Source organism: Leucopleurus acutus, assembly GCF_964270905.1.
Source record: "Leucopleurus acutus genome assembly, chromosome: 8".
Classification (NCBI taxonomy): Eukaryota; Metazoa; Chordata; class Mammalia; order Artiodactyla; family Delphinidae; genus Leucopleurus; species Leucopleurus acutus.
The window spans coordinates 86622670-86639590 of record NC_139151.1 but is presented as its reverse complement, the minus strand read 5'-3'; the positions used below and the strand labels follow the sequence as shown (position 1 = coordinate 86639590).

The window sequence follows — 16921 nt, the reverse complement described above, 5'->3', positions numbered from 1 at the left end:
AAACATCCATCAATAGTGGGTGGCCAAATAAACTATGGAATTAACAAATGGGATCTGATATAGCAAATAAAAAGAATGAGACACAACGCTGAATTTTTTAAAAGTTGCAAAACAATGCATACTATATCATTTATTTAAAAAGCATAAAACTATTCATTTTTATGGGTGATACATATGTATGTAAAAGACTAGAAAGCAATGACTGGAAGGACTAGTAGTGGGAATAGTAGTAGGAAGAGTCTTAGACTTACATAAATTTATTCCTATTATCTAATTAAGATTTAATATACAAAAAGGAAGGGAGGGAGGAAGAGAGGACAGATCTAGGGCTTCTGCTTCGAGTGTCTCTCTCCATGAGTTTGCCTAAGTATAAATACTGGGGCACTGTTCCTTTTGCATGCAAACATGAACCAAAGGTATAAGAAAGGGTTCTCTACCTAGTATTCATGTATCTATTTCCGGGAGTTTGAAATCCCCAAAGCTGTACACAAAATTTGCAATGTACATGCACTTTTCTGTGAAAAGGGACTTGAGCGCTCCCCAAAGTCCCCCAAAAGTTTAACTTTCCTAGTGTAAAGGGCATTGCATAAAGAGAAAGGAGACTCAGGCTCCATTCCTACTAATTGCTATATGAGCTTGGAAAAGTCATTTTACATCTCTGAGTTTCTGTTTCTCAACCTGGAAATGAGGAAAATGGGCCAAATCAGAACCTACAGATTTGCAGGCTGCAGCCTACACAACTTTGGTTTTGTTGTGTTTTTAGAGTGTTGTCCCACACAGCATACTAGGAATTTTAAATTCATTGTCAACATTTAAAAACCAGGAGATACGACATAATAAAGATTTCCAGCTTCTTCTAAAAATCTGAAAGGTATGACTGTACTGGGCTCCCTCTCCCACATAGCAGCAACTGGCTGAAGCCGAGTAGCAACTACCCGCTTTAGGCAAGGCAAGCTCCCTCCAGTTTGCCATAGTTACCCTGGCTGGCTTCTCTCATTTACATTACCTTTCTGGTCCCTGTAGACATTTGAAGTTGCTACCCCTGCAAGAACTCCCTCTGAAAGTTTTCTGTCTCTAAGGGTCCTTGTGTTTGAACACCAAGGAAGTTGGCATGTCTTTCTTCAAAGGGGTTCAGAATACCTCATAAACACATGTCCATCCATTCACTCCAAAACACAGAAATAATACAGCTCATTCTAATGCAAACATTCTTTGAAAATGGGCAAGAGGCAGAAACAAAAGTGGAATATGGTAGGTAAAAGGGACATCAGAATAAGATCTTGACAACCAGTCTCTGTACTTTCATGGGAGTCAGTCTAGTCTAATGCCAATAACAAGCTGGGCACCAAAAGAAAAGTCATGTGTCAGTAGAAATGTAAGTGTAAATCACTTAATATCCTGAACTGGTTCCTAAATATTGAATTCTGTATTATAAAGAATCAGAAGATGCTGAGTTCAGAAAGAATACTGGCTGCGTATTTTGGTTTTTTCCTATCCCACTAGCCTTGTGTTGCTACCATGCTTAAAAAAAAAAAAAAATCAATCCAACTTTCTATCATTTTCACAAAAAGGTTTTTTTGGGAGAAACAGTGGAAAAGGACTGGGAGATAGAATATGTAAGAAGTCCTCCTAAGGAATCCAATCAGAAAGCAAAGCCCTGACAAAAGGAAATGAAACTGAATTTTAGTACGCCATAAAATTTTAGTTTCACCACGCCATGTCCAAAAATTCTTTACCATCTTCTTCACATGACTTGATTTTCCAATTCCAAATCCACTCCTATGTTAGGCAACCACCTTATATAGTTGCTTAGATCCAAAATATTTTGGGGGCCTGAGCAAACCTACCCCCAAGTCTTTTCAGACCTAACTCTAAAACACAGGCCAAGTCCAACTACTCTTCAACATCTCCACTATTCCCTGTTTGGTCCTAATCCAAGGAGCAACACCACGCCCACTCGCCTACCCTACACTCCATTCCCCACACAGGCACCAGAGGGAAATTTTAAGAACGTGAATCAGATCACTCATTCTCCTGCTTAAACAGTCTATGGCTACTCAGAAGGAAATCCAGTATCTTCACCATGGCCTACTTGACAGTCTGACGTCATCTACTACCCGCTGCCTGGAACCCTGACTCATTATCCTCCAGCCATCTTTTTTATCCTCAGTAAGCTTGTTCCATCTCAGTGCTTCTACACTCGCTTACTTCCTCCATTCAGATCACTATGCCACCAGATCTTCCCACCACTGGCTCTAACTATACCCAGTCCTTGTTAGATCCTTAAACAGCCTCTCTCTCATTCCCCATTCCAGTCACTCTCTTTCTCCTTCCCCTAGTTTGTTATTCATGGCATTTATCATTATTTAAAATGTTATTTACTGTTTAACTTGCTTGTGTCTGTTTTGCTCTTACAACAAAAGCTCCATGAGACCAGTACTTAGAATTGTTCACTGTTAAATTCCCTATAGCCCCAAATACTCCACCTGACTGAGTGAATAGATCAAAGGAAAAAAACACCACGCCACTAATTTCAAACAACATAGAAAAATATCTTAACGAAACTGTACCTCAAAAAATTGTGGTAAAAAATAAATGACATAATATGTAGGAAGTTTATAGCACAGAACCAGGTACCTACTAAGTTCTCAATAAATTTTAGTTATCATTGTTGTTATTGTTATTATTAAGTGATTAAGTCTATTGAGTGACTGACTGCTAAGTATCAAGTACTGAGCTAGAGAAGTGCTGAATGGAAAAAAATGAACAAAACAATCTGATACAATCAAAATACTCTGTAAAATATCTAGGAAGAAAAATCCAGATGGAAGGGAAAGAATAGTTTTTTTGTTTGTTTTTTGTTTTGTTTGTTTGTTTGTTTTTTGTGGTACGCGGGCCTCTCACTGTTGTGGCCTCTCCCGCTGCGGAGCAACAGGCTCCGGACGCGCAGGCTCAGCGGCCATGGCTCACGGGCGCAGCCGCTCCGCGGCACATGGGATCCTCCCGGACCGGGGCACGAACCCATGTTCCCTGCATCGGCAGGCGGACTCTCAACCACTGCGCCACCAGGGAAGCCTGGGAAAGAATAGTTTTAATAGTCTGATTAGAATATTCATAAAGTATCTACTAAATACCTTCACAGAGATAATAAACATCAGGAGATTGCGTCAGTACAACTTAGAAAGGTTAAATGTAAGTGGGAATAATTAAGAGTAGAGGCTAAATGGGATGGGTGAATGAAAATGTCCTTTGGGGTTAGACCTGGATTCAAATCCTAATCCTTCCACTTATAAACTAGGTGAACTTCCACAAAGCTCAACCTCTTTGAGTATCACTTTTCTCATCTGTAAAATGAGAATCAGAATAATACAGGTTATTGTGGGAGTTATATTGAGATCAACTGAAATAATGAGGTGAAAAGCACCTGACCTAAAGCCACTTAATAATTATTATTATTATTCTAATCTCGGGAAAGAGCCTCAAAATTCAACAGCAGATAAGAGTTTCTAGACTCTCTTAGTTTTATAACCTCAGCTAAAGGCTAGCATTTCCATTCTTCACACACATGAAGTCAGAGTCTTTCACTCAACACAGGTTACCCTGCCAGGGTTCACAGAGACCCAAAGAACAGAGTGGAGAACAGTAGGGGTGCCTCTAACCTCTTTCCCCCACGACTGCCTACTGGAAAGAAAACAGAGGCTATTTTCTAACTAGAAAATAAAGGGTGTACTGCCCCTGCCTCCTCTCCACTTCTATAAAAATTTCTTACAGTTCAGAATGTAAAACAGAATTTAAAGAGGACAACCAGCAAGACTTGTGAACCTAAAATTAGACATACCAGCTGTGTTTTGGTTAGCTAGTGCACATGGCACCAGCAGGACACTGAAATATACAGGAGCCTCTTCTCTGAAGACAAGTTTTTCACCAGCCTATCTACCCACCAGCATAGAGCAGTCAGAAGGAACAGAAGGAGAGGGGGCTGAACAGCGTTCACCAAAAGAAACTTGGTGTCCGAACTTCTACTTCTGCCAGACTACCTGGTCTGGAATTGAACACAGAATAGAACCTTAGTTGACTCTGTAAGGATAATAAGAGTAAGAGTCACTAATTGCTGAGGGATTATTATATTCCAGGCACTGTGCTAAGCTCTTTGCATGTATCATCTTGTTTGTTCTTCACTACAACCCAAAAAGGAGAAATAATTATTATGCCCATGTTACAGATGAGGAAACCAAGATTCAGAGAGACTGAGTGAATTCTCCAACATGACACAGGTAATAAGTAGCAGAGCCAGGATTCAAACCCATAGACTGCAAAGCCAATTAAGGCAAGACTGCTTGGTCTTTCATATTCATTCTCCCATTCTTCCTTAGTAAGAGACTCCAGTTTTAGCTGGACACACCATGGCCTGAAGAAAAGACTGTTTCCCATCCTCCCTTGCAACTAGATAAGGCCATGGGACTGAACTCCAGCCAATGAAACATAAGCAGCAATGCGTGCAACTTCTGGAGGGTTCTCTTAAAATAAAGGGGTGTTCCCATCTTCACTTTCCCGTGCCTGCTCTCCTGGAACTCAGATGTACTGGCTGGACCTCCAGGAGTCATCTTGGTCCATGACAAGAACCATACCCTAAGGATAGCAGAGCAGAGGTGGAAAGAGCCTAGATTCCTAATAACTGCATGGTTCCTCTATACCAGCTTTGGACTGCCTACATCCTTCTATACAAGAGAAAATAAAACATCCACCTTGTTTGAGCTGTTATTTTGGATTTTTCCAAATTATTTCATTATTTCAGATGCAGTTAAACTTAATGTAAACACTGATATAGTAAATCACTATGCAACACTCTCTCTTTCAGTTCTTCATTGATGCCCTGTGACTATGTGAGATTATTATACTTCATATCATACATTTACCAAATATTTCATGTATATCTATTCTCCAACAGGCACTGTGCTAGGTGCTGGGAACACAAAGATGTGTAACATACAGTCCTAACCCTAGAAGAAGAGTTTATGACCCACGCAAGACAGAGACATGGTGGGAAGAAATAATATTGATGTAGTATACTGTATTTAATGCTATAATAGTACAGGCTGTTGCTATGGGAACACAGAGGACAGCTGCCTAACACTCTAGTCATATCTACCTAGTAAAATCCTATCCATCTTTGAAGGTCCACCTCAAATACCACTTCCTCTAAGAAATCTTTCCTGATTCCACGTCTCCAGCTGAAAATAACTTCTCTTTTCTCTGAGTCCCCACGACATACTATCTGTACCTCTCTTCTAGTATTTATACGCAAATAAGCATGTGAAAAGACTATAAGCTTCCTGATGTCAGGCATCTTTCTTTATCAATATCCGTCATGTAGCACACCTTAAGTGCCCAAAAATTATTCACATAAATAAAATTAACTTAAAAACACCAGTTTTTGACAAAAAAGCTAACTATATGCTACAGTTTGGATGTAGTATAATGCTTTCTCTAATATCCTGTTGAAGTTAAAAGCAGATTGCTCTGCTACCCGATCAGAAACTAGCTAAATACATTTGAAGTGAGCCTAATTTATAATTAAATGTTCGACAAGAATAATTTAGCACACCACAATATACATCAGTCATTGCCTATATGGCTACTTGCCATAAATTATAGACTGAGCACTTAGAGTATCTGGAAAATTTTGCTCGGTTGGTTTCATTTCTTTTCATTCTTGACTCTTTTTTTTTTTTTTTTTTTTTTGCGATACGCGGGCTTCTCACTGTTGTGGCCTCTCCCGTTGCAGAGCACAGGCTCCGGACGCGCAGGCTCAGCGGCCATGGCTCACGGGCCCAGCTGCTCCGCGGCATGTGGGATCTTCCCGGACCGGGGCACGAACCCGTGTCCCCTGATTCATTTTTGACATCGGAAAAGGGCATCAGTATTGATTTTTTTATCCCCCAATGTCATGTTGGCTTGATCCCTATCATAGTCGCACACACACCCACAAACAAGATTCTCATCTCTGCCCCACATATCCGCACTGAAGTTTTTGTTTCACCCCTTCTTGGTCTGTACTCTTGTCTTCTCTTCTGAGAGGTCCATTAGTCTCTGTGTTCCTTCCTGCTGCACAACAGATTTACTCCCTGGCTCTGGATATTAAACCCACAACAGGAACAGGAGCGTGAAACTGAGCTAGTTATCCCAGATTGAACTGTAACTTCAAGCAGAAGACACACTGAGCACTGACACTGACAGATCTCTGGCTTCTCAGTTTGGGTCCGATGCAAGGGAAGAGAAAAGGTGGGTGTTATCAGTGGACAGCAGGGCAACCTCCATGTTGTGGGCTGTGGTCAAGAAAAGGTGGTGCCACAGGCACATAGTCCTTTATCTCCAGAGGGGCTTAAGAATAATACACCTGCATCAGCAACCTTACCCTGAAAAGCAGTCATCTAATAGTACAATATGCCTATTAACCTATTAATCTATTCTGATTGAAAGGTCGGGGAAGAGAAAAAAGAGGGCACTGGATTCTTGGGAGAGAGCAGGGAAAGTATGGACCTTTTCCCTCAACAATCCTCTTGATAGTGTGTACCCTTAATTCTGTGGTCTTCCTCCTAAAAACAGTAACTCCAGTCTAACCACAACATGAAAAGAAGACAAATCCCAATAGAAAGACATTCTATAAAATACCTGATCATCCCCAAAGATTTTGATTTAAGGCTGGGGTGAGGCCAATCACAGGTATTTTCTAAAGAATCTCCCTCCACAGGTGATTCCAAAATGTGGCAACAAGGTGAGAAACACACTGTTTAACCTACTGTTTAACCTACCTGCCACTCCTCTTTCATTCCAATATACTCCAGAGTGACCTTTCTGCTGTCCCTCCAACACCCCAAGTTCACCTCTACCTTAGAGCCTTTGCATTCACCATTCTTTCCGCCTTAACCACTCTTCTCCCAGACTTTTTCTTAATTCTTAGATTATAAACTGTAATTTTAATAACGAAGATTGTGGGAAGAGTCCACGTCCCTACCTGAACACAATTAGATGACTCTTCCCCTCCACCTAACCCTGCAGAAGCCCTCTAGGCTCTATTTAATGAAGTTCCATCACCATGAATGTTGAATCCCCTGAAAAACTGAGCTATTGTCAAAGAGATCCCCATAAGCTCACATTCCCTCCACAGGGTAGTATTTTCACCTGTGTTAACAGCACATTACAATTGCCAGAACTACACTACTCCTCTCACTTCAAGAGCCATCTAATTCCTTTTTGAAGAGTCCTATGAACCAAACCGATCATCTTTGCTATGAATCCCTGGACTTCGTGCAAAAGGCACTGAGTGGTAACACAATAGGAGGTTTTCTCTAGATCTCTGCAAGATCTCATAATTCAGGTCTCTGCCTTAATGTCACATGCTCAGAGACACCTTCCATGACTACCTGGTCAAAAAGTAACTCCCTCCTGCCCTCCTGCCACATCACTCACTCTTTCGTTGCTATGACTTATTGTTTTCATAGTACACACTACCATCCAAAATTACTCTAATTTATCTCTCTCCCCAGCTAAAGGGTAAACTCCATAAAAGCTAGGACCCTGTCTGTCCTCTTCACTGCATACGTCCCAGACTTATTACAGGTAAAGAAAGTACATTTTGAAGAGCAGACTGAGATGGAGAATCCCAGAACGGGAGGCCTCACTTTAACTTTCCATCAACCATTTGTGGCAGCTTCAATCATTCCCTTTACCTTAGTCTTAGCTTTTGTCTTATTCTATACAAATAAATAAGACACAGACTGAACCACTGTGTAGACAGCACTTCATGGTTTTATTAGAAGGTACTCCAAATCCTTTCAGTCAAGAATAAAAACATAAATAGGGACATTACAGCAGACATTCAACCTTCTGCCTCCCTGCCAGAGCTGCTTATGAGCTGAGCACAGAGCCAGAGCCGCCGGCCATTACAAGACACAGCAGCGGCATACCCCCATCTCCAGCCCCTCCAGAGTCACAGCTGTCCGGAGAATATGCCTGTACCCTCCCGACCGCCCTGCCACTAGAGCCCCCTCGTTGGGGCGCCCCTGCAGTTGTTCTGTCACTTAACCAAACATTCTTCTTTCCAAATACCCATCTTAAAGACACACTCAAGGGCAAAGGGAGTGGTTTCAAAACTTTTGGATCTGTCCATAACAAAGCCATGTTAAGAACTCCATAGATGCTTATAAGTACTTGCAGAACTCTGCCAATCATTTCTCCCTTTGCCATTTTATAAGACTCCACCTTTTCTTCAGGTGATCTTAGAGTGAACGAGACAAGTGGTTTTCAAACTACAGGACATGACCCATTAGGGTGCAATGAAATTAATTTATTGGGAGAATCCAGAAATTTTTTTGAACAGAATAGAATACAAACAGAACACATCATATGCAATAACGTTAACAGTGCTCCATTTGAGTTAAAGTATGTGTGTGTGCGTGTGTGTATGTAAACTAGACCACAATGTAAACTATATTTACATATAGTGGTTATTTGAACATAACCCCTACTGTAGGTTATGTTCAAAATAATTTTTTAAATTACTGGTCTAGAGTTCTGAATACATATAATTGCACTTATACTGTTGAACAAAATGATTCATTAAATATAGCTATGAATGCAAATTCCCTTGACAACTTAAGAATTTTCATATGAAAATATCCATGAACCAGATCAAGCTCCTTTGTCAGACCCAATGACCCATTTTCAGAACCACAAATTACGGTCACAATAAGAGAAACCTGCATATCTGAGAGTTTATGAACCAGATGTGAGGTCATAATATGGGCTGTGTAACTATATTCCTACGATAAAACTGGAGCACAGGCTCAATTCAAATCTGGACCCACAGGATCCTTTGGAGACCAAATGCTCTGGAGCCACACTGGAAATATAGCACAAGAGGAAAGGTAGGACTTTAAAAGTCACTTCAGTGATTAGGGTTAAACTTATCCCTTCAAGGTGTTCACCTTAGTCCTTGAGGCATTAGCCTCCACGTTGCCTCTGCTCGGATCCCTTCTGGCTGTACAGTTACCCTGGTTTTCTGTCCATTCTGGCCCGCTCTGCAGTTTGCTTTACTCTAGCCCTCGCCAACAATTTGGCCTTCTACCACCAATATTAGCCACTCACAGCCCGGTTTGGCACTGAGATATCAAAACATATGTTGTTCAAATCCCTCTCAACTCTAAACTTGTGCATTTAACTAGACTCCTCCTATTAATAATAATAAAAACAACAGCTAACATTTAAAGAGCACTTACAATGTGTTAAGCATTGTTAAAGTGTTATCACAAACTAAGTTATTGTATTCTCACAAAAACACTACTTGATTTCTTAACTTTATACCCATTTTAGAGATACAGAAACAAGGCCAAACTGTTAAATAACTTGTCCAAGGTCAAAAAGCAAGCGGCAGAGCTAGGATACTTCCTGTTCCTCTCTAATCCCACACTGTGTTTTATTTTTTCTTTATTAACAGTTATTACATGTTTATTTGAGCATTCGTTGCTCTCTATTTCCTTCCAACACAATGTATACTCCAGGAGAAGCAGGGACTTCTTCCATTTTGCTATATTCTCAATGCTTAGAAAGCACCTGCCCTTGGCCAATGCTCAATAAATACTTGGTGAATGAATGAATGAATGAATGCAGTATAACAAAGATCCTCTTCTCTCACCATCATCATGCCAAGCCACTTTTAATATTCCAAGAGACCTACTTTCTTGTCAATAAGTAAATGTACACTGCCCTCAAAATATATGAAACCAGAGGTGAAATGAAACTAATTAAAGCTACAAACAAGCTCTAAACAAGTTCAAATTTTTATTGAATAACAACGATCAGCCCTTCATCCTAGCTGCCTAACAGAGCAAATGGTATGCCCTTTCTGAGGGGGGAAAATATGACTCTAGTGTCTACAGTTCTTTTAAACACATGTCTGGTATTGAATGAAAAATTATGAGATGAGAATAATCATGAAAATGTGGCATATAATCAAGAATCAGATCCCAAAAGATAAAGAGAAATGGATCTTTAAAAAAAATAACCAAACAGGCATTCTAGAGTTGAAAAACACAATATCATAAATTAAGAATTTAATGACTGACACTCACTAGAGTATTTTCAGCTAAAATGAATAAATAAATAGGCACCTCTATGGAGTGATTTCCAAGACATACTGATAAGTGAAAAAAGCAAAACATAAAAGAGAATTTATATTGCCCCAAAACCCACAATTCCAGTTTCACCATGAGAAAAACATCAGACTAATCCAAACGGAGAGACAGTCTACCAAATACCTGACTGGCACTCCTCAAAACTATCATGATCATCGAAAACAAGAAAATGTAATATGGCCAGAGGACCCTGGTACAGAAATCATTAGAGGAAAAACTGGTGAACGTCTAATAAGGTCTATAGTTAAGTAATACTGTTCCAGTGTTAACATAAGCAGAGTACAAGAAACAGCTCTATTGATCTGAGTACATTTACCGATCACAAGAAACTGGGATGTGCATTTGATTATAGGCAGAAAGTGAGGTGGGCAGGGGGAAAGAAGATAAAAGAAAGCAAAGCCTACAGCATGCTCAGAGTGGGACATTTAAAGGAGACCCTTTCCATACAGACTTTTGACCCTCCTACCCCTGCCAAAGAGTAAAATTCTAGAGTAAAGACAAACTAAAGTTGCCGCTATCTCACCCTCCAAAGAGGAGTGTGGGGAGCCATGCCTTGGAGCCGAACAAAACGGGGCGATGGGGGGATGGGGTGCAGGACAGGATGAAAGAAATTCTTTAAGAGGCTGTAAATTTGGACAGGCACCTCCTGAAAATCTGTTCCAAGAAATCTCTCATGCAATTAATTTAGTTTAAGGGGGTCCTAAACAAGCTGTACACTTAGGCCTTATCAGAAGCAAACTCAAATGCTCTTTCGAAGACTACAGCTTCAGGTCAAGGCTTGGGAAATCCCCACAAATAATTTTTCAAGGCAATGAAAAGCTACTCGAACATAACAAGCACAAAAGGAAAGAAGGAAACCTAAAAAACACCACAAAAACAATAGCTAGCAGAGAAAGGTCTATAAAGTCCTCAAATACTGGAATTATCAGTGACAGATTATAAATCAACATGCTTACTGTTCTTAAAGGAATAAAGAGGATAGCTACACCATGAAAAAAGATAATAAGAGGATATGATTCACAAATCCATACCAGTACATTTGAAAATTTAGACAAAATGGACAAACTTCTAGGAAAATGTAACTTATCAAAACTGACTTAAAGAAAAATACATAACCTGGACAGACCTATAACCACCAAATAAATTGAATCCACAGTCAATGGACTGGATACAAAACAAATGTATCCAATGTTGGATACAAAACAACAAAATTAATTCTCTCTCTCTCTCTTTTTTCAGATCCAGATGGCTTCCATGGTCAGTTCTACCAATCATTCTAGGAAGAAATATTCCAATCTTATATAATACACTTCCAGAACATTAAAAGAGAGAGAAAATACACGAGAAGCAACACTTCCTGACTCATACTATGAAGCCAACATAACCTTGATAGCAAAATCTCATGAGGACGCTACAAGAAAGGAAATTTACAAGTTAACTTCTCCCATAAATATGAATGAAAAAATCCTACATAAATTATTAATAAACTAAATTCAAAAACATAAGGATACTTCATCACAACCAAGTTGAGTTTCTCCCAGAAATGCCAGGTTGTTTTAACTGTAAAATATACTAATGAAGGGATGGAAATAAGACCATATATATGTACACACCTGTATCTGAAAAAACAAACACTTGAACGATAAGCAAAAAACTAATAAAAGTGGTTACCAAAGGTGAAAAAGAGGCTTTTGAAACATGTGAACATAATACTGATTTTTAAATTTAATTTAATAAGTATATCAGTTAATGTAATTTATCACATTAATAAAAGAGTAAAATCACACGAACATGCAACAGATGCAGAAAAAGCATTTGATGAAATTCAATATCCATTCAATATTAAGAAAAACTCTTAAGCTGGGACTAGAAGGGAACTTTCTTAATCTAATTAAATATATCTGTGGGAAAAAAACCCACTAGCACACTTGTGAAATGTTATGAATTATCCCTCAATTAAGAACAAGGCACAAATATTCACTATCCCTTCTATTCAACATTATACTGGAGGTCCTATCCAAAGCATTAAGGCAAGGGGAAAAAAAAAAAAAAAGAACAGGCATAAGGACTGAAAAGATACAAAAGCTTTCCCTCTTGCAAATAATATGATCATGTGTGTAGAATAAATTTACAGATTATTAGAATATGTAAGACAGTTTAATATGAAAATCAATATATGAAAGTTTATCATATTCCTATATACAATTAGAAAACAAAAATTAAAAACATTTTTTACAATACTATAAAACTGTAAGTATCCAGGAATAAATTTCAGAATGATGTCCAAGATCTTTCAGAAAAAAAAATTACAAAACTTTATTGTGAGGCAATAAAAAGACCTAAATAAATGGATCAGAAGACTTCATTTTGTAATGGTATTAATTCTCCATATATTGGTTTATAATTTCAATACAATACAATACAAAAAAAAAGTCCTGCAGGTTTGTTTTTTCTCTTAATACAGAACTTCATGGTATGATTCTAGGAAATGTAAAAGGCCAGGCTGGCTGAGACACTCTTCTAGAAGAACAGAGTGGACAGACTTGCTCTACCAGATATTAAGACATGTTACAAACCTATGGTAACTGAGAAAACATGTAGCTCATACAGGAATATACTAACAGACCAATGGTATAAAATAACAAGAGCCAAGAAACACATCATACACATACGGGCACTTGATATATGACTGGTGACACAGCAGATCAGTACAGAAAGGATAGGCTTTTCAATAAATGCTGCTAGAGCAACTGGCTATCTGTACAGGGTAAAAAATGAAACTAAGCCCCTACCTCCACTACCCAAAAATCAATACTAAGTGGAACGAGACACAAAAAGCACTAATAATAAAGAAAGTTGTTGATAAATTCTACTACATTAAAATGAAGAACTTCTCTGTTCAAGGTACAATTTTTTAAAAAAGAAAAAGGAAAAACAGAGTAGAAGATATTTGTAACCCATATCAACCACAGTCAAAAATATAAATATAAAAACTCCTGTAAATTAGTGAGAAAAAGACAACCCAAATGAAACGAACAAAAGACCTGAATGAGTACTTCACAAAAGAAGAAATACAAAAGATACTCAAAGTCATCAGTGACCAGAGGAATGCAAATTTAAACCACAAGAAGATACCACTACATATCCATATGACTGACAAAAACTAAAAATTCTGTAATAACAAGTGTTGGTGAAAATACTGAGCAAAAGGAACTCTCTTACACTTTTCATGGCAATGCAAATTGGTACAACCACTTTGGAAAATAGCTGACAACATCTAATATTATTGAAGATATGCACAGTGTGTGACCCAACAATCACACTCCTAGGTTTATATTCCATTTAAATGTATGTAGATGTGCAGCAGGAGACATGAACAAGAATGTTTATAGCAACACTGTTTATAATAACTAGAAGTTCCAGAATCTGGAAATCAAATGTTCACCCTTGACAGAATAGGTAACTTGTGGCATATTTATAAAATGGAATTCTATACAACAATGAATATGGACAAACCACAGCCACTCACTGGAAGAATCTCACAAACACAATGTTGAAAAAATAAAGCAAAACCCAAAAGAATGCATGATAACAATACAATATCAATCGTGTCAAGTTCAAATAAGTTTAGAAATAAATAAATGTGTGGTAAAAGTATAAAGATAAGCAAGGATATTATCACCACAAAAGTCAGGATAATGGTGACCTATGGAGAAGGGAGATGGTTATAACTAGAAAATTATAAAGGGCATGGGGCTTCAATATTGCTCCTAATATTCTATTTCTTAATCGGGGTGGAGGTTACATTAGTATTTGCTTTACAGTTATTTGTTAGACTGTGCGTATGTTTTTATACACTTTGAGTGTGTATTTTACAATAAAAAAAGGAAAATCTTAATGTAGGGGATTTTCATTATCAAAATATTTGTTATCCCAGTACCAGCAACTGCAAGGTTGCTTCAGGAAACAAAAGATGTCATGATGACAACAATAACTAATGAACTGATCACTCAAACTTTCCTGCCTGGTTAACTCCAGCTGTCTCTCTCACTGATTGTAAATATCCACAATATAAATAAAAAGCAAATCATCTGCAAATTCATTCATTCAATAAATATTTATTAATATTTGTAAGATTTCCATACACTGTTCTAGGGGACCAGCAAGGTCCAAGATAAAGGCCCTGCCCTCCTGCAAAAGATAGAGGACAAGGGAACACGCACTCCCACCCCAATTTTGCCTCCACCTTCTCACCCTCCTTTCCAAACAACTACCAAACATGAAGAACCTAAAAGGAACTCAGGGGCACACATGAAACTATCATCAAAACCACAACCTTAGGGAGTCTTTTCACTATAGAGGAACCAACTGCTTGGATCCATCTGGTGAAACCATGGTTTACCAATTCCTTGTCAAGAGCCTTAACCAGTCTCAACAATGAAGATGTTGTGGGAATAGGCTTAAGTGGAGTCAAAATCCCAAGGAATGCTTTACCTGGGATACGGAGACCAGAAGCTTATAATTTTCCAGAAATTGTAAACTAGATTTTGTACCTTTATTTTTCTAGGGTCAGAGTCCAGAACTTTCATCTTACTCTCAAAGGACGTCAATCAAAAAGAGTCAATAATCACTGCTCCCAACAAGATGAACAGACCAGCTTTTTAGGGACATGGTGAAAGTTAATGTGGCCACAGGGAGGCCCCCTGGGTTGAAACCAGGTGTCCTGACCTCCTGGCCTATGCTCTGAATGACCAATACTTACTCTTAGTTCTTCGAAGGCTTCGTCTAGGGTGGAGAGCTGGTGGCCCTGATGTGCCCCAATGACTGGGCACAGGACACAGATGAGCTGCTTATCTTCCTGGCAATAGGTACTCAAATCGAGCCCATGGTCCGGACACTTCCTCTTGGCCACTCTCTCCGCTTCCATTTCTATTTCTGGGTCAAATTCGCTTTCTGCCTCAGTTTCTCCCTCCGCTTCCGATTCTCCTTCCTCCTGGTTGTCTTCCTCTGCTTCGCTCTCTTGCTCATCCTCCATTTCTTCCTCACTGTCTTCCTCACTGTCTTCCTCACTCTCGTCTTCGCTCTCCTCCTCCGTCTGACTCTCTTCTTCGGATTCACAGTCTTCCTCGGACTCGCTCTCTTCCCCCGCCTCGCTTTCTAGGGCCTTCTCGTTCTCTACCTGGGCCTCGACTTCTTCCTCTCCCGCCCCATCCCTCCGGGCTCCCGGGGTCCAGGCCTGGGCGGCTCCGTGGACGTACTCGGCCAGGTGGTGCCTGGGGAACTTCTGCCCGTGCGCCTCCGCGTGGCGGCGGCAGTAGCAGAAGCCGCATTCCTGGCACACTTCCTCGGCTCCCGGAGCCTCGTCTGGCTCGCACTCATCACACGTGCCGTCGGGCGGCAGCTCCTCGAAGGCCGCGCCCCCTCCGGAGGCCATGTGGGAGCTGTGCCGCGGCCCGGGTCTCCGGGCTTCAGAGCTCGCTGCCTGGCCTCGGCGCGGCCTCCTCGCGTCCTCCTCTCCACCTGGGGCCCGTCCCGCAGACTGGCCGCGCCGTGTCCCGCAGCCTCGGCGCCGCTGCCGCCTGTTCCCAGCAGCCCGCACCCAGCCCAGGAGCACAGGGCCTCGCCGCCGGCTCGGCAGCCTGGCGGCCGCTGTGCTTCCTCCGGCGTTCTGGGCACTTCCGGCGCAGCCGCCCAGCGCCCCCGTCGGCCCCTGCGCCGCGCCGCCCGCTCGGCCCCCCGCTGCCCGGGCGAGATCGCGGTGCCGCCGGCCCCCGCGCCGCCCCGGTTCCACTTTCCCTGTCCCTGTCAGGCGGCCCGCTTTCACTTCCTGAGTCATTTAAAGTGGCAATGGCCCTTTTCTGCGTTTCCCGCAGGGGTTCAGCATCCCCGAAGGAGGGAGAGGATGGATGAGGTCTCTGATTCACTCCAGCTCACTCTGGAGGCGGGAATTGGGCCCCTCCTCCTCCACTTCCTCCCTGGAGGTGCCAACCTGATTTTTCAAGGCCACTAGGCAGGTGTACAGGTGCATTTCAGCCTCCCTCCTTCCAATTTGTTGCTGCCCGTCCCAGTCCCCTCTGCTGCCTGTTCTGCAAGATGCCAGGACGGAGTGTTGTTTACCAGACTGAACCTGACCCCTTGGGATTTTCAGGGGGAAGGGTTGTGTTTGCTCTCCCAGGCTCAGGGAATCAGAGTCAGGTTGAGCAAACAGACGTTTTCTATCTAAAGCGATTCTATGCTTTGCCTATTTGCAAAGTCTATTTGCATTCCTGCTCTCCTAGGGGCTCAGAACCTCCAGGATCGTAACCTCTGCGCCTTTTTTTGAGAGCTTGCCTTGGGTTTGGCTGAGATGTCAGGGGAGGTAGGTAGGGAGAGACAGTATTAGTGGAGTGAGAGTTCCAGTGTGCAGACCTTATCCTTTATGTAAGGAGGCCATCTAGATTCAGATCGGATTCCAAGAGAAAGGAAAGGGACTGTTATTTATTAACCAATACTGAAGTGCCAAGAATCGGGCTAGATCTTTTTGTGGCTCCCAAGTTTGGAAGAGCCACTGCCCAAGGACCCTCAAATCCTGGTACTACAACTTATTGGCTTTGCAACCATGAAGAAGCTAACTGATCGTTCTGTTTTCCACTTTATATATATAAAGTACATATATATGTAAAGTGGAAATAATGGTAATACGTACCTCATGGGGCCATTTTGTGAATGAAATGTAAAGGTGCCTGCCT

The 16921-nt window shown here is 40.9% G+C and overlaps 1 protein-coding gene across 2 annotated transcripts in view; it reads right to left on the bottom strand.

Annotated features, from left to right (window-relative positions):
• The window catches only part of TRIM44 (tripartite motif containing 44), a 114226-nt gene extending 98367 nt beyond the window's left edge, over positions 1-15859 (bottom strand). For both annotated transcript variants that reach the window (XR_014326383.1, XM_082844801.1), the window contains exon 1: positions 14956-15859. Coding sequence is in view for 1 of the 2 variants with exons in the window: in XM_082844801.1 (XP_082700927.1) it covers positions 14956-15627 (672 nt within the window). In the remaining variant the exon portion in view is untranslated. The remainder of the gene's footprint in view (positions 1-14955) is intronic.
• Between the last annotated feature and the right edge of the window lie 1062 nt (positions 15860-16921).